The sequence below is a fragment of the Oncorhynchus gorbuscha genome, linkage group LG02 (genome assembly GCF_021184085.1).
Source record: "Oncorhynchus gorbuscha isolate QuinsamMale2020 ecotype Even-year linkage group LG02, OgorEven_v1.0, whole genome shotgun sequence".
Taxonomy (NCBI): domain Eukaryota; kingdom Metazoa; phylum Chordata; class Actinopteri; order Salmoniformes; family Salmonidae; genus Oncorhynchus; species Oncorhynchus gorbuscha.
The window spans coordinates 325,131-352,130 of record NC_060174.1 but is presented as its reverse complement, the minus strand read 5'-3'; the positions used below and the strand labels follow the sequence as shown (position 1 = coordinate 352,130).

The 27,000-nt window shown below is 41.5% G+C and overlaps 1 protein-coding gene across 1 annotated transcript in view; it reads left to right on the top strand.

Annotated features, from left to right (window-relative positions):
* The first annotated feature begins 355 nt into the window (after window positions 1-355).
* Window positions 356-27,000, top strand: part of tmem45a (transmembrane protein 45a) — a 71,594-nt gene continuing 44,949 nt past the window's right edge. The window contains exons 1-2 of the mRNA XM_046299424.1: window positions 356-607; window positions 26,530-26,749. Of these exons, the coding sequence (XP_046155380.1) occupies window positions 26,548-26,749 (202 nt within the window). The 5' untranslated portion in view covers window positions 356-607; window positions 26,530-26,547. The remainder of the gene's footprint in view (window positions 608-26,529; window positions 26,750-27,000) is intronic.

Here is a 27,000-nt window from a genome sequence, read left to right as displayed (position 1 = left end):
CACAAAGTAGTGAATTAATTCATTTAAAAAAAATGAAAATGTGAGGTATATAATATTCGAATACACCATAAAGCCACATTAAAAACTGGAGACAAACGAAAAATCCTAGTAGGCTACTGTATCATTGTGGATAGAATATGTATGGCGCACTACATACGTCCATCAATTGACTCAATCAACAAGTAGCGGATTTGATTTGTCTCTCTCTGGAGTGGGACTCCAAGCAGCCGGGGTAAAAGTGCACACGTGGAATCTCGCTCACTACAGACTGACAAGGTGTTCAGCCAATCAATGTTAGCAAGAGTGACGTCATTTGACAACGCTCAGCCAATGGTATACAGTTGAGAATGTTTCCCAAAAATGTATAAAACATCATTTACAATCATCAGAAAAGTGGTTGTGAATGTAGGTAGTTGGGAGATGGGACGACTGGTATAAGAATAACCGACTCACCTCTTTGGAAGATGCTGTATGTAGGCTAATTTTCTTTTTGGAAGATGGTTAAACTGTGTGGATTAATATAAAATGTGAATGTTTCGACATACGGAACCGTTTTAGGAACTTTGGCGAACGGATATTTTTTTTGTGTGGAAACAATCTAACTACGGTAAGAAAAGTTCAGTGACTTAATGGACTTAAACTGACATTTAAGAAACAGCTGTCTACAGGCCATATGAGTTAATCGACAGTTATCCTTTTAGTTTATTATCAATACATCTTTGGTGTATAGTAGCTCCTATTCTGCTTACGGTCTTATTCGGGATAAACTCTTTACATGGACCTTTGATATCCTGCTCACGAGTATCCCTGTATTCATGAATAAACATAATATTCCTCATTTAAATTCATACGGATTAAATTGAGTAGTAACTGAAATATGGACACTGGCTGTAGGTCTATAACCTCTCAAATGTAGCGTTATATAATATTAACTCCTGCAGAATTATGCATTTCTTGCAGTAAAAATGATAAAATAACATTTGTTCTGTTTCGGGAACAGGAGTGGAGAAATATTTCTTTCTTTCAGCATCTCTTGAGAAAATGGGAATGCGCTGTAATGTGTTGTCTTTGACACTGTTATGCAAGCCAACAGTATTTCAACCACATCAAATATACACACAAGACCAACTGTCCTATCAGAAAGGTGTTTCATCATTTTCTCAGCTTTTCTTTTCCTTAAAACCAGTCAAACTGATGACATTGGGCGTTTTGAACAGGACCAATCTTTCCACTGTTTTGGAGTTAATACGTTTTCTACCCGGTCCCTAAACGAAACAGACAACTTTACCGGTGTTAACTAGATTACTAATACATTCATTCTATCGATGTAAGACATTATTCTGGTGAGCACTATACGTTATTTAGTCTCATAGGGCAACAATTTATGACAGAAGAGAAGCTTCATGTATCTAACTATATAGTTGACGAACAAATGGCCTACCAAATGTCCCGAAATTCTAAAAACCTGAAACCTGGCTATCCCGTCCAGTATGGAGTATCATCCAAGTAAATGATTATGGAATGATTATGGTGTATTGAAATGTGTAGGTAGCCTACTTTTGGAAGTGATTTGTTGGACAATCAGATGACTTCATCACACAAAATTTATGCGAAACTGAGCATGCGCAGACAGTATAGGGGATAAGATGTTGACATGCCACAGTAACCTGTCTAAGATCACCATATCCCAGGTATCTTATCAGGGTTTCTCATAACTGGAATACAAACCTTTTTGGGTTATTGTAAACGGGATATGTGTAAACTCAAAAACAGAATACAACAATATCCCAATACTATTGTAAATGAGATATTTGTGCGCATGTAAACGTGGCCAGTGATAGCAGAGGTTTACCCAGAAGAGTAAAATGATATGCTTTTTGAAAGCAGAGGTTTCCCCTGAAGAGGGGATTCTATGGGGAATAAGGAAGGGTTGATCATGTATGCTTAAGATCGTGTGAAATTCCAATGCCTGAGTCAAAGAATGGTATTTAGGTTACAAGCATTTCGCTACACCCACAATAACATCTGTTAAACACGTATGTGACCATTTGAGGTTCCTACCACACAATATGAATGGTATTTACAGTGCATTCAGAAAGTATTCAGACCCCTTCACACTTTCCACATGTTGTGACGCTACAGCCTCATTCTAAAAATCCTTATCAATCTACACACAATACCCAATAATGATAAAGCGAAAACAGGTTTTTAGAAATTGGTGCAAAACAGAAATACCTTGTTTAAATAAGAATTCAGACCCTTTGCTGTGACACTCATAGCAGCAGGGTAGCCTAGTGGTTAGAGGGTAGAGGTGGTAGGGTAGCCTAGTGGTTAGAGTGTAGAGGCGGTAGGGTAGCCTAGTGGTTAGAGTGTTGGACTAGTAACTGGAAGGTTGCAAGTTCAAACCCCTGTGCTGACAAGGTACAAATCTGTCATTCTGCCCCTCAACAGGCAGTTAACCCACTAACAGAGCTCCAAGGTTCATCTTTTTTTATGGAAGTTTCTCCCATCTCTGCAGCACTGCACCAATCAGGCCTTTATGGTAGAGTGGCCAGACGGAAGCCACTCCTCAGTAAAAGGCACATGACAGCCCGCTTGGAGTTTGCCAAAAGCCACCTAAAGGACTCTCAGACCATGACAAGCAAGATTCTCTGGTCTGATGAAGCCAAGATTGAACTCTTTGGGTCTGAATACTTTCTGAATGCACTGTATGTTACTACCACACAATATGAATGGTATTTAGGTTACTACCACACAATATGAATGGTATTTAGGTTACTACCACACAATATGAATGGTATTTAGGTTACTACCACACAATATGAATGGTATTTAGGTTACTACCACACAATATGAATGGTATTTAGGTTACTACCACACAATATGAATGGTATTTAGGTTACTACCACACAATATGAATGGTATTTAGGTTACTACCACACAATATGAATGGTATTTAGGTTACTACCACACAATATGAATGGTATTTAGGTTACTACCACACAATATGAATGGTATTTAGGTTACTACCACACAATATGAATGGTATTTAGGTTACTACCACACAATATGAATGGTATTTAGGTTACTACCACACAATATGAATGGTATTTAGGTTACTACCACACAATTTAGTGGATCAACCTTGATACCCAGTAGTCTGGGTAGCAACAGTGTTGCTGTGTGTCTTTATGGTCATGTTGCTCTGTATGACTCCTGCTTTAAACAGACTCAGACTCTGGTACAGGCTCTATTGGTGGGGATCTCGCTCACTCTAAACAATTGGTAGGTCAATCAACCAATCAATCATTATATAAATCATAGGTGATGTTGTACCAGCCTAGTTCAGGATTCTGGTATGGTCCTGAGGTTATTTATTCTAACCCGGTTTACGAGTTCATTATCCTCATGATATACTGTAGACACACCCTTGTTAGAATGAGCATCCTGTTGTTGTTGTGTGGGTGTGACACAAACACCAAATAACTTGTCGACCAATCACAGTCACTCCTCTAAAGTGGTGTGGAGGAGTGATTGGGCTCATCATCACCATGGAGATGGTGTGTTAGAGGATGATTAGCAGAGGATAACACAGCTGTGCCTCACAGATACTCAGCTCATATACTGACGTGTTTGGAGGAAAGCCTGTCTGAACATATTGAAAACAGACCAAACAAAGCCTGTCTGAATGTATTGAAAACAGACTAAACAAATTATATTTGAATCAAATCAAATGTATTTATATAGCCCTTCTTACATCAGTGGCCAGTCCTCTTCTGGCTGTGCCGGGTGGAGATTATAACAAAACATGGCCAAGATGTTCAAATTAGAGGTCGACCGATTATGATTTTTCAACGCCTATACCGATACCCATTATTGGAGGACCAAAAAAGCCTATACCGATTAATCGGACAATTAAAAAAAAATGTATTTGTAATAATGACAATTACAACAATACTGAATGAACACTTATTTTAACTTAATATAATACATCAATAAAAATCTATTTAGCCTCAAATAAATAATGAAACATGTTCAATTTGGTTTAAATAATGCAAAAACAAAGTGTTGGAGAAGAAAGTAAAAGTGCAATGTAAGAAAGCTAACGTTTCAGTTCCTTGCTCAGAACATGAGAACATATGAAAGCTGGTGGTTCCTTTTAACATGAGTCTTCAATATTCCCAGGTAAGAAGTTTTAGGTTGTAGTTATTATAGGAATTATATGACTATTTCCCTCTGTACCATTTGTATTTAATTTACCTTTGACTATTGGATGTTCTTATAGGCACTTTAGTATTGCCAGTGTAACAGTATAGCTTCCGTCCCTCTCCTCGCTCCTCCCTGGGCTCAAACCAGCAACACATCGACCACACCACCATGCAGAGCAAGGGAAACAACCACCCCAAGGCTCAGAGCGAGTGACATTTGAAACACTATTAGCACGCGCTAACTAGCCAGCCATTTCACTTCGGTTACACCAGCCTCATCTCGGGAGTTGATAGGCTTGAAGTCAAACAGTGCAATGCTTGATGACCAATGAAGAGCTGCTGGCAAAACGCACGAAAGTGCTGTTTGAATGAATGTTTACACACCTGCTTCTGCCTACCACCACTCAGTCAGATACTTAGATACTTGTATGCTCAGTCAGATTATATGCAACACAGGACACGCTAGATAATATCTAGTAATATTATCAACCATGTGTCGTTAACTAGTGATTGTGATTGATTGTTTTTTATAAGATAAGTTTAATGCTAGCTAGCAACTTACCTTGTTTTACTGCATTCGCGTTACAGGCAGTAGTGAAAAGACTGACAGGATTAATCTGACCATGATATGGGCTAGTGAAAAGACGGACAGGATTAATCTGACTATGATATGGGCTAGTGAAAAGACTGACAGGATTAATCTGACTATGATATGGGCTAGTGAAAAGACTGACAGGATTAATCTGACTATGATATGGGCTAGTGAAAAGACTGACAGGATTAATCTGACTATGATATGGGCTAGTGAAAAGACTGACAGGATTAATCTGACCATGATTAAGAACTCAATAGAAACGGTATCCTGGTTGGGTTTTAACCAACAGAACTCAATAGAAACGGTATCCTGTTGGGTTTTAACCAACAGAACTCAATAGAAACGGTATCCTAGTTGGGTTTTAACCAACAGAACTCAATAGAAACGGTATCCTAGTTGGGTTTTAACCAACAGAACTCAATAGAAACGGTATCCTAGTTGGGTTTTAACCAACAGAACTCAAACGGTATCCTGGTTGGGTTTTAACCAACAGAACTGAATAGAAACGGTATCCTGGTTGGGTTGTAACCAACAGAACTCAATAGAAACGGTATCCTGGTTGGGTTTTAACCAACAGAACTGAATAGAAACGGTATCCTGGTTGGGTTGTAACCAACAGAACTCAATAGAAATGGTATCCTGGTTGGGTTTTAACCAACAGAACTCAAACAGTATCCTGGTTGGGTTATAACCAACAGAACTCAATAGAAACAGTATCCTGGTTGGGTTGAAACCAACAGAACTCAAACAATATACTGGTTGGGTTATAACCAACAGAACTCAAACGGTATCCTGGTTGGGTTTTAACCAACAGAACTCAATAGAAACGGTATCCTGGTTGGGTTTTAACCAACAGAACTCAAACAGTATCCTGGTTGGGTTTTAACCAACAAAACTCAATAGAAACGGTATCCTGTTTGGGTTTTAACCAACAGAACTCAAACGGTCCACTGGTCCTTCTGTAGCTCAGTTGGTAGAGCATGGCGCTTGTAACGCCAGGGTAGTGGGTTCGATCCCCGGGACCACCCATACGTAGAATGTATGCACACATGACTGTAAGTCGCTTTGGATAAAAGCGTCTGCTAAATGGCATATATATATATAACTCAAACAGTATCCTGGTTGGGTTATAACCAACAGAACTCAAACGGTATCCTGGTTGGGTTTTAACCAACAAAACTCAATAGAAACGGTATCCTGTTTGGGTTTTAACCAACAGAACTCAAACGGTATCCTGGTTGGGTTTTAACCAACAAACTCAATAGAAACAGTATCCTGGTTGGGTTTTAACCAACAGAACTCAAACGGTGTCCTGGTTGGGTTTTAACCAACAGAACTCAATAGACACGGTATCCTGGTTGGGTTTTAACCAACAGAACTCAAACGGTATCCTGGTTGGGTTTTAACCAACAGAACTCAATAGAAACGGTATCCTGGTTGGGTTATAACCAACAGAACTCAATAGAAATGGTATCCTGGTTGGGTTTTAACCAACAGAACTCAAACAGTATCCTGGTTGGGTTTTAACCAACAGAACTCAAACAGTATCCTGGTTGGGTAATAACCAACAGAACTCAAACGGTATCCTGGTTGGGTTTTAACCAACAGAACTCAAATGGTATCCTGGTTGGGTTATAACCAACAGAACTCAATAGAAACGGTATCCTGGTTGGGTTATAACCAACAGAACTCAATAGAAACGGTATCCTGGTTGGGCTATAACCAACAGAACTCAAACGGTATCCTGTTTGGGTTTTAACCAACAGAACTCAAACGGTATCCTGGTTGGGTTATAACATTTACATTTAAGTCATTTAGCAGACGCTCTTATCCAGAGCGACTTACAAATCAACAGAACTCAATAGACACGGTATCCTGGTTGGGTTTTAACCAACAGAACTCAATAGAAACGGTATCCTGTTTGGGTTATAACCAACAGAACTCAATATCCTGGTTGGGTTATAACATTTATTTAAGTCCTGGTTGGGTTATAACCAACAGAACTCAAACGGTATCCTGGTTGGGTTTTAACCAACAGAACTCAAACAGTATCCTGGTTGGGTTTTAACCAACAGAACTCAAACGGTATCCTGGTTGGGTTTTAACCAACAGAACTCAATAGAAACGGTATCCTGGTTGGGTTTTAACCAACAGAACTCAATAGAAACAGTATCCTGGTTGGGTTTTAACCAACAGAACTCAAACAGTATCCTGGTTGGGTTTTAACCAACAGAACTCAATAGAAACGGTATCCTGGTTGGGTTTTAACCAACAGACCTCAATAGAAACAGTATCCTGGTTGGGTTTTAACCAACAGAACTCAAACGCTATCCTGGTTGGGTAATAACCAACAGAACTCAATAGAAACAGTATCCTGGTTGGGTTTTAACCAACAGAACTCAATAGAAACGGTATCCTGGTTGGGTTTTAACCAACAGAACTCAAACGGTATCCTGGTTGGGTTTTAACCAACAGAACTCAATAGAAACGGTATCCTGGTTGGGTTTTAACCAACAGAACTCAATAGAACGGTATCCTGGTTGGGTTATAACCAACAGAACTCAATAGAAACGGTATCCTGGTTGGGTTTTAACCAACAGAACTCAATAGAAACGGTATCCTGGTTGGGTTTTAACCAACAGAACTCAATAGAAACGGTATCCTGGTTGGGTAATAACCAACAGAACTCAATAGAAACAGTATCCTGGTTGGGTTTTAACCAACAGAACTCAATAGAAACGGTATCCTGGTTGGGTTTTAACCAACAGAACTCAAACGGTATCCTGGTTGGGTTATAACCAACAGAACTTAACAAGAGCGTACAGGTTGCAATGGTGGGTAGTGTATGGGGCTTTGGTGACAAATCAAGGGCAGCTTTTAAAGTTTCTTGTTTCCCTTCACCTGAGTGGTGCTGGATATTGTGTCCCTTCACCCGAGTGGTGCTGCATGTTGGCTCTCTTCACCTGAGTGGTGCTGGATCTTGTTTCCCTTCACCCGAGTGGTGCTGCATGTTGGCTCTCTTCACCTGAGTGGTGCTGGATCTTGTTTCCCTTCACCCGAGTGGTGCTGGATCTTGTTTCCCTTCACCCAAGTGGTGCTGAATGTTGGCTCTCTTCACCTGAGTGGTGCTGGATATGGTTTCCTTCACCTGAGTGGTGCTGGATATGGTTTCCCTTCACCTGAGTGGTGCTGGATCTTGGCTCTCTTCACCTGAGTGGTGCTGGATAGGGTTTCCCTTCACCTGAGTGGTGCTGGATCTTGTTTCCCTTCACCTGAGTGGTGCTGGATGTTGGCTCTCTTCACCTGAGTGGTGCTGGATCTTGTTTCCCTTCACCCGAGTGGTGCTGGATGTTGGCTCTCTTCACCCGAGTGGTGCTGGATATTGGCTCTTTTCACCTGAGTGGTGCTGGATCTTGGCTCTCTTCACCTGAGTGGTGCTGGATCTTGGCTCTCTTCACCTGAGTGGTGCTGAACTTGGCTCTCTTCACCTGAGTGGTGCTGGATCTTGGCTCTCTCTTTTTCACTCGCTGGGTTAGAAAGTTTCCTCTTTGGGCCATTAGGAACAGATATCACAGGCTCCATCAGGAACAGATATCACAGGCTCCAACAGGAACAGAAAACACAGGCTCCATCAGGAACAGAAAACACAGGCTCCAAAAGGAACAGATATCACAGGCTCCAACAGGAACAGATATCACAGGCTCCAACAGGAACAGAAAACACAGGCTCCAAAAGGAACAGAAAACACAGGCTCCAACAGGAACAGATATCACAGGCTCCAAAAGGAACAGATATCACAGACTCCAAAAGGAACAGATATCACAGGCTCCAACAGGAACAGAAAACACAGGCTCCAACAGGAACAGATATCACAGGCTCCAACAGGAACAGATATCACAGGCTCCAACAGGAACAGATATCACAGGCTCCAACAGGAACAGATATCACAGGCTCCAAAAGGAACAGATATCACAGGCTCCATCAGGAACAGATATCACAGGCTCCAAAAGGAACAGATATCACAGGCTCCAAAAGGAACAGATATCACAGGCTCCATCAGGAACAGGCTCCAATAAACTGTCCATAAGCAAAAGCTCCACGCCACTAAAGAGATCAAAGCCTAATGCTAGGTAGCCAGCACATGAACAGCTGAAAATAACAGCTGTTTATCACCACATCTGGCTGACTAAGTCAGGGGTTAGCCTAAATCAATAAGATAAGGTTTTTTACTTTGATTAAAAATGTAAATCAAAACTCTGCATTTAACAGAATTTACCAACGTCTTAGTTTTGTAGTCATGAAATCTATGCAGCCTACTCAATCACTTTTTATAGCTACTGTTTACGGGGCTCCTCACTGAGTTCCCTGAATTCCTATTGGACCTTGTAGTCATAGCAGATAGCATTTATAATGTTTGGGGACTTCAATATTCACATGGAAAAGTCCACAGACCCACTCCAAAAGGCTTTCGGAGCCATCATCAACTCAGTGGGTTTTGTTCAACATGGCTCCGGACCTACGCGTGGCCACTGTCGTATCCTGGATCAGTCATACCCTGTATCTAGTTTTGTCTCGTGGAATAAATATTGTGGATCTAAATGTTTTTCCTCATAATCCTGGACTATCAGACCACCATTTTATTAAGTTTGCAATCGCAATAAATAATCTTCTCAGACACCAACCAAGGATTATCAAAAGCCATGCTATATATTCTCAGACAACCCAAAGATTTGCTTTGATTCCTAGATGCCCTTCCTGACTCCCTCCACCTACCCAAGGACATCTGAGTACAAAAATTAGTTTACCACCCATTTGGGGATCTAAATTTAACCATGCGTAATACTCTAGATGCAGTCACACCCCCTAAAAATGTAATTAAATTTGCTCCATGGTATACAGAAAATACCAGAGCTATGAAGCACGCTTCCAGAAACTTGGAATGGAAATGGCATCTGACTAGCTTGGAAAGACAGTACCAGTATCGAAGAACTCTTGCTGCTCCTCCAACATTCTACTTTTCCAACATAATTGCGGAGAATAAGAACAATCCAAAATGTAGTTAGATACTGTCACAAAGCAGCATTCCCCAAGAGAGGATGTCCTTCACTTCAGCAGTGATAAATTCATCAACATCTTTGAGGAAAATATCATGATCATTAGAAAGCAAATGACGGACTCCTCTTTAAATCTGCTTATTTCTCCACAGCTCAGTTGTCCTGAGTCTGCACAACACTGCCAGGACCTGGGATCAAGGGAGACACTCAAGTTTTTAATACTATATCTCTTGACAGATTGATGAAAAAAGTAATGGCCTCTAAACCTTCCAGTTGCATACTGGTCCCTATTCCGAATAATAAACTGAAAGAGCTACTTCCTGTGCTTGGCCCTCCTATGTTGAACATAATTAATGGAATAGTTTTAGAGTGTGGAGTCTAGTCCATCAGTATTTTTACTGTGTAGTGAGTCTAGTCCATGAGTAGTTTTAGAGTGTGGAGTCTAGTCCATCAGTATTTTTACTGTGTAGTGAGTCTATTCCATGAGTAGTTTTACTGTGTAGAGAGTCTAGTCTATGAGTATTTTTACTGTGTAGTGAGTCTAGTCCATCAGTAGTTTTACTGTGTAGAGAGTCTAGTCCATGAGTAGTTTTAGAGTGTGGAGTCTAGTCCATCAGTATTTTTACTGTGTAGTGAGTCTAGTCCATGAGTAGTTTTACTGTGTAGAGAGTCTAGTCTATGAGTAGTTTTAGAGTGTGGAGTCTAGTCCATCAGTAGTTTTACTGTGTAGAGAGTCTAGTCCATGAGTAGTTTTAGAGTGTGGAGTCTAGTCCATCAGTATTTTTACTGTGTAGAGAGTCTAGTCTATGAGTAGTTTTACTGTGTAGAGAGTCTAGTCCATGAGTAGTTTTACTGTGTAGTGAGTCTAGTCCATCAGTAGTTTTACTGTGTAGAGAGTCTAGTCCATGAGTAGTTTTAGAGTGTAGTGAGTCTAGTCCATGAGTAGTTTTACTGTGTAGAGAGTCTAGTCCATCAGTTTTTTTACTGTGTAGAGAGTCTAGTCCATGAGTAGTTTTACTGTGTAGTGAGTCTAGTCCATGAGTTTATTTTTCCTCTTGTTTATCAGCTTCTGCTAAGTCTGTCTGTCTCTCAACTAATTACATTCATTCAAGGGAACAAAGGATGAAAGGCTCAGGCTGTTTGAGATGTAAATAGACCAATTAATAGATATGCTGCGGTTGAATGACTGGGCTCTCTTTATCCAGAGACATACAGTGCATTCGGAAATTATTCAGACCCCTTTAGTTATTCCACATTTGTTTTTTCCCCTTCATTAAATCGGCACACAATACCCCATAATGATGAAGCAAAAACTGATTTTTAGACATTTTTGCAAATGTATATATAACAGGTACAGTGGGGCACAAAAGTATTTAGTCAGCCACCAATTGTGCAAGTTTTCACACTTAAAAATATGAGAGAGGCCTGTAATTTTCATCATAGGTACACTTCAACTATGATAGACAAAATTAGAAAAGAAATCCCGAAAATCACATTGTAGGATTTTTAAGGAATTTATTTGCAAATTATGGTGGAAAATAAGTATTTTGTCAATAACAAAAGTTTACCTCAATACTTTGTTATATACCCTTTGTTGGCAATGACAGAGGTCAAACATTTTCTGTAAGTCTTCACAAGGTTTTCACACACTGTTGCTGGTATTTTGGCCCATTCCTCCACGCAGATCTCCTCTAGAGCAGTGATGTTTTGGGGCTGTTGCTGGGCAACACGGACTTTCAACTCCCTCCAAAGATTTTTTATGGGGTTGAGATCTGGACACTGGCTAGGCCACTCCAGGACCTTGAAATGCTTCCTACGAAGCCACTCCTTCGTTGCCCGGGCGGTATGTTTGGGATCATTGTCATGCTGAAAGTCCCAGCCACGTTTAATCTTCAATGCCCTTGCTGATGGAAGGAGGTTTTCACTCAAAATCTCACGATACATGGCCCCATTCATTCTTTCCTTTACACGGATCAGTCATCCTGGTCCCTTTCCAGAAAAACAGCCCCAAAGCATGATGTTTTCACCTCCATGCTTCACAGTAGGTATGGTGTTCTTTGGATGCAACTCAGCATTCTTTGTTCTCCAAACACGACGAGTTGAGTTTTTACCAAAAAGTTATATTTTGGTTTCATCTGACCATATGACATTCTCCCAATCTTCTTCTGGATCATCCAAATGCTCTCTAGCAAACTTCAGACGGGCCTGGACATGTACTGGCTTAAGCAGGGGGACACGTCTGGCACTGCAGGATTTGAGTCCCTGGCGGCGTAGTGTGTTACTGATGGTAGGCTTTGTTACTATGGTCTCTGCAGGTCATTCACTAGGTCCCCCCGTGTGGTTCTGGGATTTTTGCTCACCGTTCTTGTGATCATTTTGACCCCACGGGGTGAGATCTTGCGTGGAGCCCCAGATCAAAGGAGATTATCAGTGGTCTTGTATGTCTTCCATTTCCTAATAATTGCTCCCACAGTTGATTTCTTCAAACCAAGCTGCTTACCTATTGCAGATTCAGTCTTCCCAGCTTGGTGCAGGTCTACAATTTTGTTTCTGGTGTCCTTTGACAGCTCTTTGGTCTTGGCCATAGTGGAGTTTGGAGTGTGACTGTTTGAGGTTGTGGACAGGTGTCTTTTATATTGATAACAAGTTCAAACAGGTGCCATTAATACAGGTAACGAGTGGAGGACAGAGGGACCTCTTAAAGAAGAAGTTACATGTCTGTGAGAGCCAGAAATCTTGCTTGTTTGTAGGTGATTACAATGTGATTTTCTGGATTTTATTTTCATTTTGTCTGTCATAGTTGAAGTGTACCTATGATGAAAATTACAGGCCTGTCATCTTTTTAAGTGGGAGAACTTGCACAATTGGTGGCTGACTAAATACTTTTTTGCCCGACTGTATATATACTCCATGAGGAGTTTTACTGTGTAGAGAGTCTAGTCCATCAGTAGATTTACTGTGTAGTGAGTCTAGTCCTTCAGTAGATTTACTGTGTAGAGAGTCTAGTCCATGAGTAGTTTTACTGTGTAGAGAGTCTAGTCCTTCAGTAGTTTTACTGTGTAGATTCTAGTTGATCAGTAGTTTTACTGTGTTGAGACTCTAGTCCTTCAGTAGTTTTACTGTGTAGTGAGTCTAGTCCATGAGTAGTTTTACTGTGCAGTGAGTCTAGTGACTTGTCCATCAGTAGTTTTACTGTGTAGTGAGTCTAGTCCATGAGTAGTTTCACTGTGTAGATTCTAGTTGATCAGTAGTTTTACTGTGTAGAGAGTCTAGTCCATGAGTAGTTTTACTGTGTAGTGAGTCTAGTCCATGAGTAGTTTTACTGTGCAGTGAGTCTAGTGACTTGTCCATCAGTAGTTTTACTGTGTAGTGAGTCTAGTCCATGAGTAGTTTCACTGTGTAGATTCTAGTTGATCAGTAGTTTTACTGTGTAGAGAGTCTAGTCCATGAGTAGTTTTACTGTGTAGATTCTAGTTGATCAGTAGTTTTACTGTGTAGAGAGTCTAGTCCATCAGTAGTTTTACTGTGTAGAGCAGTGGTCACCAAACTACGGCCCGCGGGCCGGATACGGCCCGTCAGCACATTTGGCCCGGCCCTCTGAACAATACCAGAGACGCTATCAATTTTTTTTCCTATTTGGCCTCCAGAAAAAAAATCCTAGGCCCGGCCCTGTCAAAGAGAGAACGGAATAATGACGAAAAGGTTAGGTAAGAGAAAAATTGATTCAGAATGCAGGGTATTTAACCTGCAGTGGACAAACGATTATTTTTTTGTTCAATGCAAAGAAAAGGCTGTTTGTCTCATCTGTCAAGAGACGGTGGCGGTATTCAAAGAATACAATCTTCGCCGACACTATGAATCCCGTCACAAAGACAAGTACGATAGCTTGCAAGGCCAAATACGAGCAGACAAACTCTCAAAGCTAAAAAGTGGACTACTATCTCAGCTGAACCAGGCATCCGTTCGGGCCAGCTTTCGGGTTGCTAAACTGATAGCAAGAAGCGGTAAGCCTTTCACTGACGGAGAGTTTGTTAAGAAATGTATGGATGCTGTCGCGGAGGAGGTGTGTCCCGAGAAGAAAGATGCATTTAATGCCGTAAGTCTGTCGGCGAGTACAATCACCAGACGCGTTGAAGAAATCGGGAGTAATGTATATGCCAAGCTGCAGCAGAAGACGAAAGAATTTGACTTTTTTTCATTAGCACTGGATGAGAGCACGGACGTGCAAGACACAGCGCAACTGCTCATTTTTATTCGTGGAGTTAGCACAAACTTTGAGATATGCGAGGAGCTGGCAGCCCTCCAAAGTCTCAAAGGGACTACAACGGGAGAGGATATTTTTGACAAAGTGTGCCAAACCATGGAGAAGTTGGACCTGGACTGGTCAAAGCTAGCTAGCATCACGACTGACGGGGCTCCTAGCATGGTGGGCGAAACTCGCGGTCTAATAGGACGCATGAACCGGGAGTTGGAAAAAAGGGGTCTCACCGCCCCGCTACGAGTCCACTGCCTAATTCACCAGCAAGCACTGTGCTGCAAAGTGTTGACGTGGGATTCTGTAATGAAGGTTGTGGTGTCGTGCATAAACTTCATCAGAGCAAAGGGACTTAAACACAGGCAGTTCCAAGAATTCCTGTCTGAACTGGGGCAGAGTTTTGAGGCGTTTTTACGAGCTGCTACCCGAAATTAACGCATTTCTTCATTTAAAAGACAAAACGGTCCCAGAGCTGATCGACCCAGAATGGAAATGGCACCTCGCATTTTTAACAGACGTGACAGAAATACTTAACAGCCTTAACTTGAAGCTACAAGGCGAGGGGAAACTCATTTGCGACATGTATTCACACATAAAAGCATTTGAGGTGAAATTAGCGCTGCTTTTGGAACAAGTGAAAAAGCGCAACTTCGTCCATCTTCCTGCTACCCAAAACCTGTCGACAGAGAACCCAGCAGTCCCGTTCCCAGCTGAAAAGTGCGTGGAAGCACTGGAAATGCTGAAGGCGGAGTTCGGTGTGCGATTCAGTGAACTACATGTTCATGCAAAAGAAATCCGTCTTTTTCAGAACCCCTTTGTTGCCGACATTGATGAAGCCCAGCCTTCATATCAGTTTGAGTTGGCTGAGTTACAGAACTGTGATGTTCTGAAAGACGCATTTAAGCCCAACAGTCTCATTGACTTCTATGCCGCCCTCCCAAACGACACATATCCAAACATCAAAAAACACGCAATGAAAATGTCCACAGTTTTTGGCAGCACGTATATCTGCCCTTTTCTCGCATGAAACTGCTGAAAACCCCGATGAGATCAAGATTGACAGATGAACATTTGCATCAGTGCTTGAGACTGGCTGTAACTAGAATGGAACCTGATATTCAACTTCTCACCAGCCAGATGCAGGCCCACAGTTCACACTGATGAACATACATAGGTAAGCTCACTTTTCTGACTTGAATGAGTCATTCTGAGCATAAACAAATATAATCATAATAAAATCTACTGGGATAAAATCCATCTTTACAACCATACTGGTAGTGAAATGTATTGTGCTGTGTAGGTGCTGTATCACTTAGTTCAGTTTCTCAACCTGCTTCTTTTGTGGTTTTCACAGGGAAGTTGATGAGAGAGAGCTGCAAACAGCGGTGTCTACAAGCCTACTGGAACCTACAAAAGGATTATAAGGAAGGAACACAAGAACTTTAAGAGACTGCTCATATGTGTCAGAGAGATTCTGCTCTGACAACTGAGCTGAACTTTTATCTGTTAAGATTGTGCATGGCACGACAGAAAGTTAATGTTCCATGGCTTTTTTTCTATGAAGAACCCAGAGAGAGTTATTTAATTATTTATTTCCTGTTTTTTCTGTGAAGAACTCAGAGAGGGTTATTTAGTTATTATTTATTTCATTAATAGTGTTATTATTTTTCTGTAAAGAACCTGGAAAGGGTTATTTGGTTATGTGTGGCTTTCTGGAAAACAATAAAAAAAATTAAGCTCCCCTACGATCGTCACACTTTTTCTGTTACAGACTGACACCGGCCCCCCATCAGAGAAGGGAAAAGTTATGTGGCCCTCACAGGAAAAAGTTTGGGGACCCCTGGTGTAGAGAGTCTAGTCCATCAGTAGTTTTACTGTGTAGAGAGTCTAGTCCTTCAGTAGTTTCACTGTGTAGAGAGTCTAGTGACTTGTCCATCTGTAGTTTTACTGTTTAGAGAGTCTAGTGACTTGTCCATCTGTAGTTTTACTGTGTAGAGAGTCTAGTGACTTGTCCATCTGTAGTTTTACTGTGTAGAGAGTCTAGTGACTTGTCCATCTGTAGTTTTACTGTGTAGAGAGTCTAGTCCATGAGTAGTTTTACTGTGTAGTGAGTCTAGTCCATGAGTAGTTTTACTGTGTAGTGAGTCTAGTCCATGAGTAGTTTTACTGTGTAGAGAGTCTAGTCCATGAGTAGTTTTACTGTGTAGTGAGTCTAGTCCATGAGTAGTTTTACTGTGTAGAGAGTCTAGTCCATGAGTAGTTTTACTGTGTAGAGAGTCTAGTCCATGAGTAGTTTTACTGTGTAGAGAGTCTAGTCCATGAGTAGTTTTACTGTGTAGAGAGTCTAGTCCATGAGTTTATTTTTCCTCTTGTTTATCAGCTTCTGCTAAGTCTGTCTGTCTCTCAACTAATTATATTCATTCAAGGGAACAAAGGATGAAAGGCTCAGGCTGTTTGAGATGTAAATAGACCAATTAATAGATATGCTGCGGTTGAATGACTGGGCTCTCTTTATCCAGAGACATACAGTGCATTCGGGAAGTATTCAGACCCCTTTAGTTATTCCACATTTTGTTACATTACACTTATTCTTAAATGTATTACATTGTTTTCCCCCTCATTAATCTACAAACAATACCCCATATAATGACTATGCAAAAACAGATTTTTAGACATTTTTGTAAATTTATGTAAAAAAAAACATTTTGGACCCTTTACTCAGTACTTTGTTGAAGCACCTTTGGCAGCGATTATAGTCTGGAGTCTTCTTGGGTGGGTGGAGCCACCCAGTAGCCTCCACCCAAACAGAAGTGAGCCAGCTTCGAAGTTCCTCTGTTTTTTCACCAGTCCAGGTGTAGATGAGTGATTTGTGGGCTTAACAGAGCTGTTTTTGTTTGTTTTTGTTTTAGATTTTATTTTTGCATTTTCCAATTAAGAACATTCAAAAGATGAAAAGATATTAGACAACGATAGGACAAAGTGACAGTAACAGACGAGCGTAACAAAAATAAATAATAATGATAATTATATACAAACATACAATAAGAAAATAAAAAAAATAACGAGACATTGGATCACCTGCCGTAGTCTACATATTATACATTACGTGTGAAACATTATGTGAGGATTATATATAGATTCAATCAATGAGATGTGGGGGGAGATTCTCCATATAGTCAATAAAAGGTTGCCAAATTCTGTAAAATGTCTTTAACTTATTCCTCAAGCAGTAAGTGATTTTCTCCAGTGGGATACAACTATGAACTTCCGATAGCCACATTGCAACTGGCAGGGAGGAATCCAATTTCCATTTCAAGGCAATACATTTCTTGGCAATCGCTAGCAATATTTATGTTAGCTTTATAGTATGGCTTTGCCTAAGATTGGTGTTAGTAAAGTTACCCAGTAGACAGACCTCCGGGTCTAAAGGGAATGCAACCCCGTGAATTGAGGATATGGTATCGCATACCCCCTGCCAGAAACCGTGTAGTTTTGAACACTGCCAAGTGGAATGGAGGAATGTTCCTTCATCTGAGCCACATCTAAAACATAGGGAGGAGATATCTGGGTTGAACTTGTGCAGTCTAGATGGGGTGATATAGAGCTGATGGAGGAAGTTAAACTGGATCAGTCTGTATCTGGAGTTCAATGTGGATGTAACCCCATCCCTGCATAGGTCACTCCATAGATCCTCATCAAGATCAATACCCAGATCTTTTTACCATCTAAGTCGGGGTTTATCTAGCCCAGGCAGTGTTAGTCCTGGCATAAGAGCATCGTAAACACGGGAAATGGTCTTGAACAGTGGTTGGTCTGCGTGGCAGAGTTGTTCAATAGGTGACATCTTCGGTAGGTTCCATTGTCCCTTGAGAGTCACCCTAATAAAGTTTCGTAGTTGTAGGTAGCTAAAGAAGTCCCTGTTAGGCAAGTGGTATTTCTGTTTCAGCTGATCAAAAGACATAAGAACTCCCTCCTCGTAACAGTGTTCCAGAAGAGTGATCCCCTTATCAGAACATGGTCTAAAGTTACTATTCTGGAAAAGCATAGGGATCAATCTATTGATCAGAATGTAGGACAGAATGTATGATTAAAGGGTTGTCTGTGATGGTTTTTATAGATTTTCTGTCCCATTTGTAAAACAAATCTGCCCCAGTGTCATCATTTACCTCAAGCTTTTCAATGTTCAACCATGAGGGAGAGGGACCATTGTCAAACCTCTGAGCCAGAAATTAACAGAACTGTTTGGTTCTGGTCTCCTTTAACATAACTGTTTGGTTCTGGTCTCCTTTAACATAACTGTTTGGTTCTGGTCTCCTTTAACAGAGAACTGTTTGGTTCTGGTCTCCTTTAACAGAACTGTTTGGTTCTGGTCTCCTTTAACAGAGAACTGTTTGGTTCTGGTCTCCTTTAACATAACTGTTTGGTTCTGGTCTCCTTTAACAGAGAACTGTTTGGTTCTGGTCTCCTTTAACATAACTGTTTGGTTCTGGTCTCCTTTAACAGAGCTGTTTGGTTCTGGTCTCCTTTAACATAGAACTGTTTGGTTCTGGTCTCCTTTAACATAGAACTGTTTGGTTCTGGTCTCCTTTAACAGAGAACTGTTTGGTTCTGGTCTCCTTTAACAGAACTGTTTGGTTCTGGTCTCCTTTAACATAGAACTGTTTGGTTCTGGTCTCCTTTAACAGAACTGTTTGGTTCTGGTCTCCTTTAACAGAGAACTGTTTGGTTCTGGTCTCCTTTAACAGAGAGCTGTTTGGTTCTGGTCTCCTTTAACATAACTGTTTGGTTCTGGTCTCCTTTAACAGAGAACTGTTTGGTTCTGGTCTCCTTTAACAGAGAACTGTTTGGTTCTGGTCTCCTTTAACAGAGCTGTTTGGTTCTGGTCTCCTTTAACAGAGAACTGTTTGGTTCTGGTCTCCTTTAACAGAGAGCTGTTTGGTTCTGGTCTCCTTTAACAGAGAACTGTTTGGTTCTGGTCTCCTTTAACAGAGAACTGTTTGGTTCTGGTCTCCTTTAACAGAGCTGTTTGGTTCTGGTCTCCTTTAACAGAGCTGTTTGGTTCTGATCTCCTTTAACAGAGAACTGTTTGGTTCTGGTCTCCTTTAACAGAACTGTTTGGTTCTGGTCTCCTTTAACAGAGAACTGTTTGGTTCTGGTCTCCTTTAACATAACTGTTTGGTTCTGGTCTCCTTTAACAGAGAACTGTTTGGTTCTGGTCTCCTTTAACAGAACTGTTTGGTTCTGGTCTCCTTTAACAGAGAACTGTTTGGTTCTGGTCTCCTTTAACAGAGAACTGTTTGGTTCTGGTCTCCTTTAACAGAGAACTGTTTGGTTCTGGTCTCCTTTAACAGAACTGTTTGGTTCTGGTCTCCTTTAACAGAGAACTGTTTGGTTCTGGTCTCCTTTAACATAACTGTTTGGTTCTGGTCTCCTTTAACAGAGAACTGTTTGGTTCTGGTCTCCTTTAACATAACTGTTTGGTTCTGGTCTCCTTTAACAGAGCTGTTTGGTTCTGGTCTCCTTTAACATAGAACTGTTTGGTTCTGGTCTCCTTTAACATAGAACTGTTTGGTTCTGGTCTCCTTTAACAGAGAACTGTTTGGTTCTGGTCTCCTTTAACAGAACTGTTTGGTTCTGGTCTCCTTTAACATAGAACTGTTTGGTTCTGGTCTCCTTTAACAGAACTGTTTGGTTCTGGTCTCCTTTAACATAGAACTGTTTGGTTCTGGTCTCCTTTAACAGAGAACTGTTTGGTTCTGGTCTCCTTTAACAGAACTGTTTGGTTCTGGTCTCCTTTAACAGAGCTGTTTGGTTCTGGTCTCCTTTAACAGAGCTGTTTGGTTCTGGTCTCCTTTAACAGAGTTTGGTTCTGGTCTCCTTTAACTGTTTGGTTCTGGTCTCCTTTAACAGAACTGTTTGGTTCTGGTCTCCTTTAACAGAGAACTGTTTGGTTCTGGTCTCCTTTAACAGAGCTGTTTGGTTCTGGTCTCCTTTAACAGAACTGTTTGGTTCTGGTCTCCTTTAACAGAGCTGTTTGGTTCTGGTCTCCTTTAACAGAACTGTTTGGTTCTGGTCTCCTTTAACAGAACTGTTTGGTTCTGGTCTCCTTTAACTGTTTGGTTCTGGTCTCCTTTAACAGAGCTGTTTGGTTCTGGTCTCCTTTAACAGAGCTGTTTGGTTCTGGTCTCCTTTAACAGAACTGTTTGGTTCTGGTCCCCTTTAACAGAACTGTTTGGTTCTGGTCTCCTTTAACAGAACTGTTTGGTTCTGGTCTCCTTTAACAGAAACTGTTTGGTTCTGGTCTCCTTTAACAGAACTGTTTGGTTCTGGTCTCCTTTAACAGAACTGTTTGGTTCTGGTCTCCTTTAACAGAACTGTTTGGTTCTGGTCTCCTTTAACAGAGCTGTTTGGTTCTGGTCTCCTTTAACAGAGAACTGTTTGGTTCTGTTTTTAACAGAGTGTTTGGTTCTGGTCTCCTTTAACAGAGCTGTTTGGTTCTGTCTCCTTTAACAGAATTGTTTGCTCCTTTAACAGAACTGTTTGGTTCTGGTCTCCTTTAACAGAACTGTTTGGTTCTGGTCTCCTTTAACAGAACTGTTTGGTTCTGGTCTCCTTTAACAGAGCTGTTTGGTTCTGGTCTCCTTTAACAGAGAACTGTTTGGTTCTGGTCTCCTTTAACAGAACTGTTTGGTTCTGGTCTCCTTTAACAGAGCTGTTTGGTTCTGGTCTCCTTTAACAGAACTGTTTGGTTCTGGTCTCCTTTAACAGAGCTGTTTGGTTCTGGTCTCCTTTAACAGAGACTGTTTGGTTCTGGTCTCCTTTAACAGAACTGTTTGGTTCTGAGTCTCCTTTAACAGAACTGTTTGGTTCTGAGCTCTCCTTTAACAGAACTGTTTGGTTCTGGTCTCCTTTAACAGAGCTGTTTGGTTCTGGTCTCCTTTAACAGAACTGTTTGGTTCTGTCTCCTTTAACAGAGTGTTTGGTTCTGGTCTCCTTTGTTTGGTTCTGGTCTCCTTTAACAGAACTGTTTGGTTCTGGTCTTTTAACAGAGAACTGTTTGGTTCTGGTCTCCTTTAACAGAGAGCTGTTTTTGGTTCTGGTCTCCTTTAACAGAACTGTTTGGTTCTGGTCTCCTTTAACAGAGACTGTTTGGTTCTGGTCTCCTTAACAGAACAGAACTGTTTGGTTCTGGTCTCCTTTAACAGAGCTGTTTGGTTCTGGTCTCCTTTAACAGAGTTTGGTTCTGTTTGAGTGTTTGGTTCTGGTCTCCTTTAACAGAGAAAAGTTTGGTTCTGGTCTCCTTTAACAGAGAACTGTTTGGTTCTGGTCTCCTTTAACAGAACTGTTTGGTTCTGGTCTCCTTTAACAGAGCTGTTTGGTTCTGGTCTCCTTTAACAGAAACTGTTTGGTTCTGGTTCCTTTAACAGAGGAGCTGGTCTCCTTTAACAGAACTGTTTGGTTCTGTTTGTTTGGTTCTGGTCTCCTTTAACAGAACTGTTTGGTTCTGGTCTCCTTTAACAGAGCTGTTTGGTTCTGGTCTCCTTTAACTGTTTGGTTCTGGTCTCCTTTAACAGAACTGTTTGGTTCTGGTCTCCTTTAACAGAACTGTTTGGTTCTGGTCTCCTTTAACAGAAACTGTTTGGTTCTGGTCTCCTTTAACAGAACTGTTTGGTTCTGGTCTCCTTTAACAGAACTGTTTGGTTCTGTTTGGTTTGGTTCTGGTCTCCTTTAACAGAGAACTGTTTGGTTCTGGTCTCCTTTAACAGAGACTGTTTGGTTCTGGTCTCCTTTAACAGAGCTGTTTGGTTCTGGTCTCTCTTTAACAGAACTGTTTGGTTCTGGTCTCCTTTAACAGAGAACTGTTTGGTTCTGGTCTCCAGAGAACTGTTTGGTTCTGGTCTCCTTTAACAGAGAACTGTTTGGTTCTTTAACAGAGGTTTGGTTCTGGTCTCCTTTAACAGAGAACTGTTTGGTTCTGGTCTCCTTTAACAGAGCTGTTTGGTTCTGGTCTCCTTTAACAGAAACTGTTTGGTTCTGGTCTCCTTTAACAGAGCTGTTTGGTTCTGGTCTCCTTTAACAGAACTGTTTGGTTCTGGTCTCCTTTAACAGAGCTGTTTGGTTCTGGTCTCCTTTAACAGAGCTGTTTGGTTCTTTAACAGAGTGTTTGGTTCTGGTCTCCTTTAACAGAGAGCTGTTTGGTTCTGGTCTCCTTTAACAGAACTGTTTGGTTCTGGTCTCCTTTAACATAACTGTTTGGTTCTGGTCTCCTTTAACAGAGAGCTGTTTGGTTCTGGTCTCCTTTAACAGAACTGTTTGGTTCTGGTCTCCTTTAACAGAGCTGTTTGGTTCTGGTCTCCTTTAACAGAGCTGTTTGGTTCTGGTCTCCTTTAACAGAGCTGTTTGGTTCTGGTCTCCTTTAACAGAACTGTTTGGTTCTGGTCTCCTTTAACAGAACTGTTTGGTTCTGGTCTCCTTTAACATAACTGTTTGGTTCTGGTCTCCTTTAACAGAACTGTTTGGTTCTGGTCTCCTTTAACAGAGCTGTTTGGTTCTGGTCTCCTTTAACAGAGAACTGTTTGGTTCTGGTCTCCTTTAACAGAGCTGTTTGGTTCTGGTCTCCTTTAACAGAGAACTGTTTGGTTCTGGTCTCCTTTAACATAACTGTTTGGTTCTGGTCTCCTTTAACAGAGCTGTTTGGTTCTGGTCTCCTTTAACAGAGAACTGTTTGGTTCTGGTCTCCTTTAACAGAGAACTGTTTGGTTCTGGTCTCCTTTAACAGAGCTGTTTGGTTCTGGTCTCCTTTAACAGAACTGTTTGGTTCTGGTCTCCTTTAACAGAGAACTGTTTGGTTCTGGTCTCCTTTAACATAACTGTTTGGTTCTGGTCTCCTTTAACAGAGCTGTTTGGTTCTGGTCTCCTTTAACAGAGAACTGTTTGGTTCTGGTCTCCTTTAACAGAGAACTGTTTGGTTCTGGTCTCCTTTAACATAACTGTTTGGTTCTGGTCTCCTTTAACAGAGCTGTTTGGTTCTGGTCTCCTTTAACAGAGCTGTTTGGTTCTGGTCTCCTTTAACAGAGCTGTTTGGTTCTGGTCTCCTTTAACAGAGCTGTTTGGTTCTGGTCTCCTTTAACAGAGCTGTTTGGTTCTGGTCTCCTTTAACAGAGCTGTTTGGTTCTGGTCTCCTTTAACAGAGAACTGTTTGGTTCTGGTCTCCTTTAACATAACTGTTTGGTTCTGGTCTCCTTTAACAGAGCTGTTTGGTTCTGGTCTCCTTTAACAGAGCTGTTTGGTTCTGGTCTCCTTTAACAGAACTGTTTGGTTCTGGTCTCCTTTAACAGAACTTTTTGGTTCTGGTCCCCTGACTATTTGGTATTTCCCATTATCAACATGCTTAGATGCTCAGGAGAAGCATGCTTGAATGTCTTTCTTCTACAACACAAACAATTCTCAACAGTTACTGAATGAGTGGCCGTACTGGTAATACCAATGTCTATCTATAGCAGCTATTCTCAAACTGGGGTATACACAATGCCTTTGGGGGTACACCAAATAAAAATGTGATTAAATCCCACTTTCAAACAGTCCGTTTTTGATTTTCCAACGGGGCAATACATTTGGGAGAGGTTTTTTTCTCGCCTCGCCTAATGAGCCTCGTTTCACTGGCGAAAATAAAATTAAACCATCTAGTGTTCAGCGAAATAACAACACAAGGTCAAATACAGGTAGCCTAGTCAAATAATGAACATCCAATCACATTAACCGTTACTCATCCAATCACATTAACCATTGCTCTCTTGCGGGAATTCCATTAACGGTCCGTATGTAGCCGAACGTAGCTGTTGCTCATTCCTTTTGCTCGAAAATGGATAAATGGTTCAAAAAAGTAAGGCCCGCATCCATCGACACACATACCAGCTCTACTGCTAGTACTTCTACTACCAGCAGTCCTACACCTGCACCTGTCGATAACACAAGTTGTTCTGCTTCCACGAGCACATCAAATGCTAGCCACAAATTACTATTCGACTTTCGAGTAGTAAGACATGTATAAAAGCAACAGATACCATTAATAAGAAGGGGCTAGAAGTGTCTTATATGGTGATCTACCGAGTGGCTGGGACAGGCAAGCCCTTAGGGTCTAGAAGAGTCTTATATGGTGAGCTACCGAGTGGCTAGGACAGGCAAGCCCTTAGGGTCTAGAAGAGTCTTATATGGTGAGCTACCGAGTGGCTAGGACAGGCAAGCCCTTAGGGTCTAGAAGAGTCTTATATGGTGAGCTACCGAGTGGCTGGGACAGGCAAGCCCTTAGGGTCTAGAAGAGTCTTATATGGTGAGCTACCGAGTGGCTAGGACAGGCAAGCCCCATACTATTGTGGAGGACTTCATTCATCCTGATGCCACGGATATAGCTGGGACAATACTGGGGGAAAAGACCAAAAAGACTATACAGACAATGCCTTCTTCAAACAACACTGTTTCACGACGCATCAGTGAAATGGCAGGAGATGCTTTGAAACAATTACTGCTTCACATACAAGCCAGTGAATTCTATACAGCTGGATGAGTCAACAGACGTGGCGGGCTTGGCACAGCTCCTGGTATATGTTCGTTACATTTACGGGGGGTCAATTAAGGAAGGCATCCTCTTTTGCAAACCACTGGAAACCAGGACAACAGGAGAGGATATTTTTTAAAGTACTAGACAGTTTTGTGACATCAAATGGACTTTGGTGGTCAAGATGTGTTGGTATCTGTACTGTACTGCAACAGGGAGACAAAGTGGTAACACGCGTGCAAGCAGTTGCTCCCGAAGCCACTTGGATACACTGCAGCATCCACTGAGAGGCTCTTGCTGCCAAGGGAATGCCTGACAGCTTGAAAGACGTTTTGGATACTACAGTGAAAATGGTTCACTTTGTTTAAGCAAGGCCCCTGAACTCTCGTGTATTGTCTGCACTATGCAATGATATGATTAAGAAGTTGGAGTTCTTCTTTGTCTGCATTAACAAGGACAACACACAGGTATTTCCATCATTGTATGATTTTTTATGTGCAAATAAACTCAAGCTTACGGACAATGTCAAACGTGATAAAGCGAAGCACCTGAGCAAGTTGGGTGCGCAATTACGCAGGTGCTTTCCCGAAACGGATGACACAAACAACTGGATTCGTTATCCCTTTCATGCCCTGCCTCCAGTCCACTTACCGATATCTGAACAAGAGAGCCTCATCGAAATTGCAACAAGCAGTTCTGTGAAAATTGAATTTATTCAGAAGCCACTGCCAGATTTCTGGATTAGGCTGCACTCAGAGTATCCTCTTGGCAAATCGCGATGTTAAGACACTGAATAACCTTTGCAACCATTTACCTATGTGAGAGTGGATTCTCAGCCCTCACTGGCATGAAAACTAAATACAGGCACAGACTGTGTGTGGAAAATGATTTAAGACTGAGACTCTCTCCAATACAACCCAACATTGCAGAGCTATGTGCATCCTTTCAAGCACACCCTTCTCATTAACCTGTGGTGAGTTATTCACAAATTTTGATGAACAACTAATGTTTTATATGTAAGACGTTTTTTTTAACCTTTATTTAACTAGGCAAGTCAGTTAAGAACAAATTCTTATTTTCAATGACAGCCTAGAAACAGTGGGTTAACTGCCTGTTAACCCACAATCCCCTTGTCAGCTCAGAGATTTGAACTTGAAACCTTTCGGTTACTAATGCTCTAACCACTAGGCTACCCTGCCGATTGCTTTGTATGTTTCTAATTTTTGTTTGGTCAGGGTGTGATGTGGGTGGGCATTCTATGTTTGTATGTCTAGGTTTTGTATTTCTATGTTTTGGCCGGGTATGGTTGTCAATCAGGAACAGCTGTCTTTCGTTGACTCTGATTGAGAACCATACTTAGGTAGCCTGTTTTCCCACTGTTAGTTGTGGTTATTTTCTGTTTCGTGTCTGTTGCACCGTTCAGAACTGTTTGGGCTATTCTTTTTGTTAGTCAGTGTTCAGTCAGAATAAATAATATGAACACGTACCACCACGCTGCACCTTGGTATTCACCTTCTAATGAAAGTTGTTACAATTCTTGATTATTATTATTTGTGCCCTGGTCCTATAAGAGCTCTTTGTTCCTACGAGCCGGGTTGTGACAAAAACTCACAATCAGTCTGATGTTTAATAAATGTATCGTATAGTGTGTGTGTGGCAGGCTTACAATGATGGAGAAAATACAACATTTGAGAGTGCGACCCTGGTGCTAGAGGGCGTACAGCTGGAGGTTGAATGTTTGAAGGGGTACGGGATTATAAAAAGTTTGAACCACTTTAACACCACATTTCTTGTTGCCCAATCTAAGAATAAGATACTTTTCTCATCACCAGATGACCATCTGTCCCCTCTCTGTGTTCCAGGTATTCCAGTGAAGGATTATGGGTAGTTTTAAGGGCCATGCATTGCCAGGTAGTTTCTTCCTGATCGCGGGTCTCTGGTGGGCAGGAAAGTACTCTCTATGGTATGCCACCCTCAGGAACAAGAGTCTGGGCTCCACCTCCACCCGCCTGGCCAGCCGATCCACACAGCGCCGCCTGGAAGTCATGGAGGGATCAGTCACCCTCTTCTTCTCCGTGGTTGGTGAGCATCAACACCCTGAGCATCCACATTATATGCTTTTTTTATCTTTGAGGCACATTTTTTCCCCCCCTTTTCGGGATATCCAATTGGTAGTTCTGATCTTGTCTCATCTCTGCAATTCCCCTGCGGACTCAGGAGAGGTGAAAGTCGAGGGCCATGCATCCTCCGAAACACGACCCTGCCTAGCCACACTGCTTCTTGACACACTGTTCTCTTAACACGGAAGCCAGCCGCACCAATGTGTCGGAGGA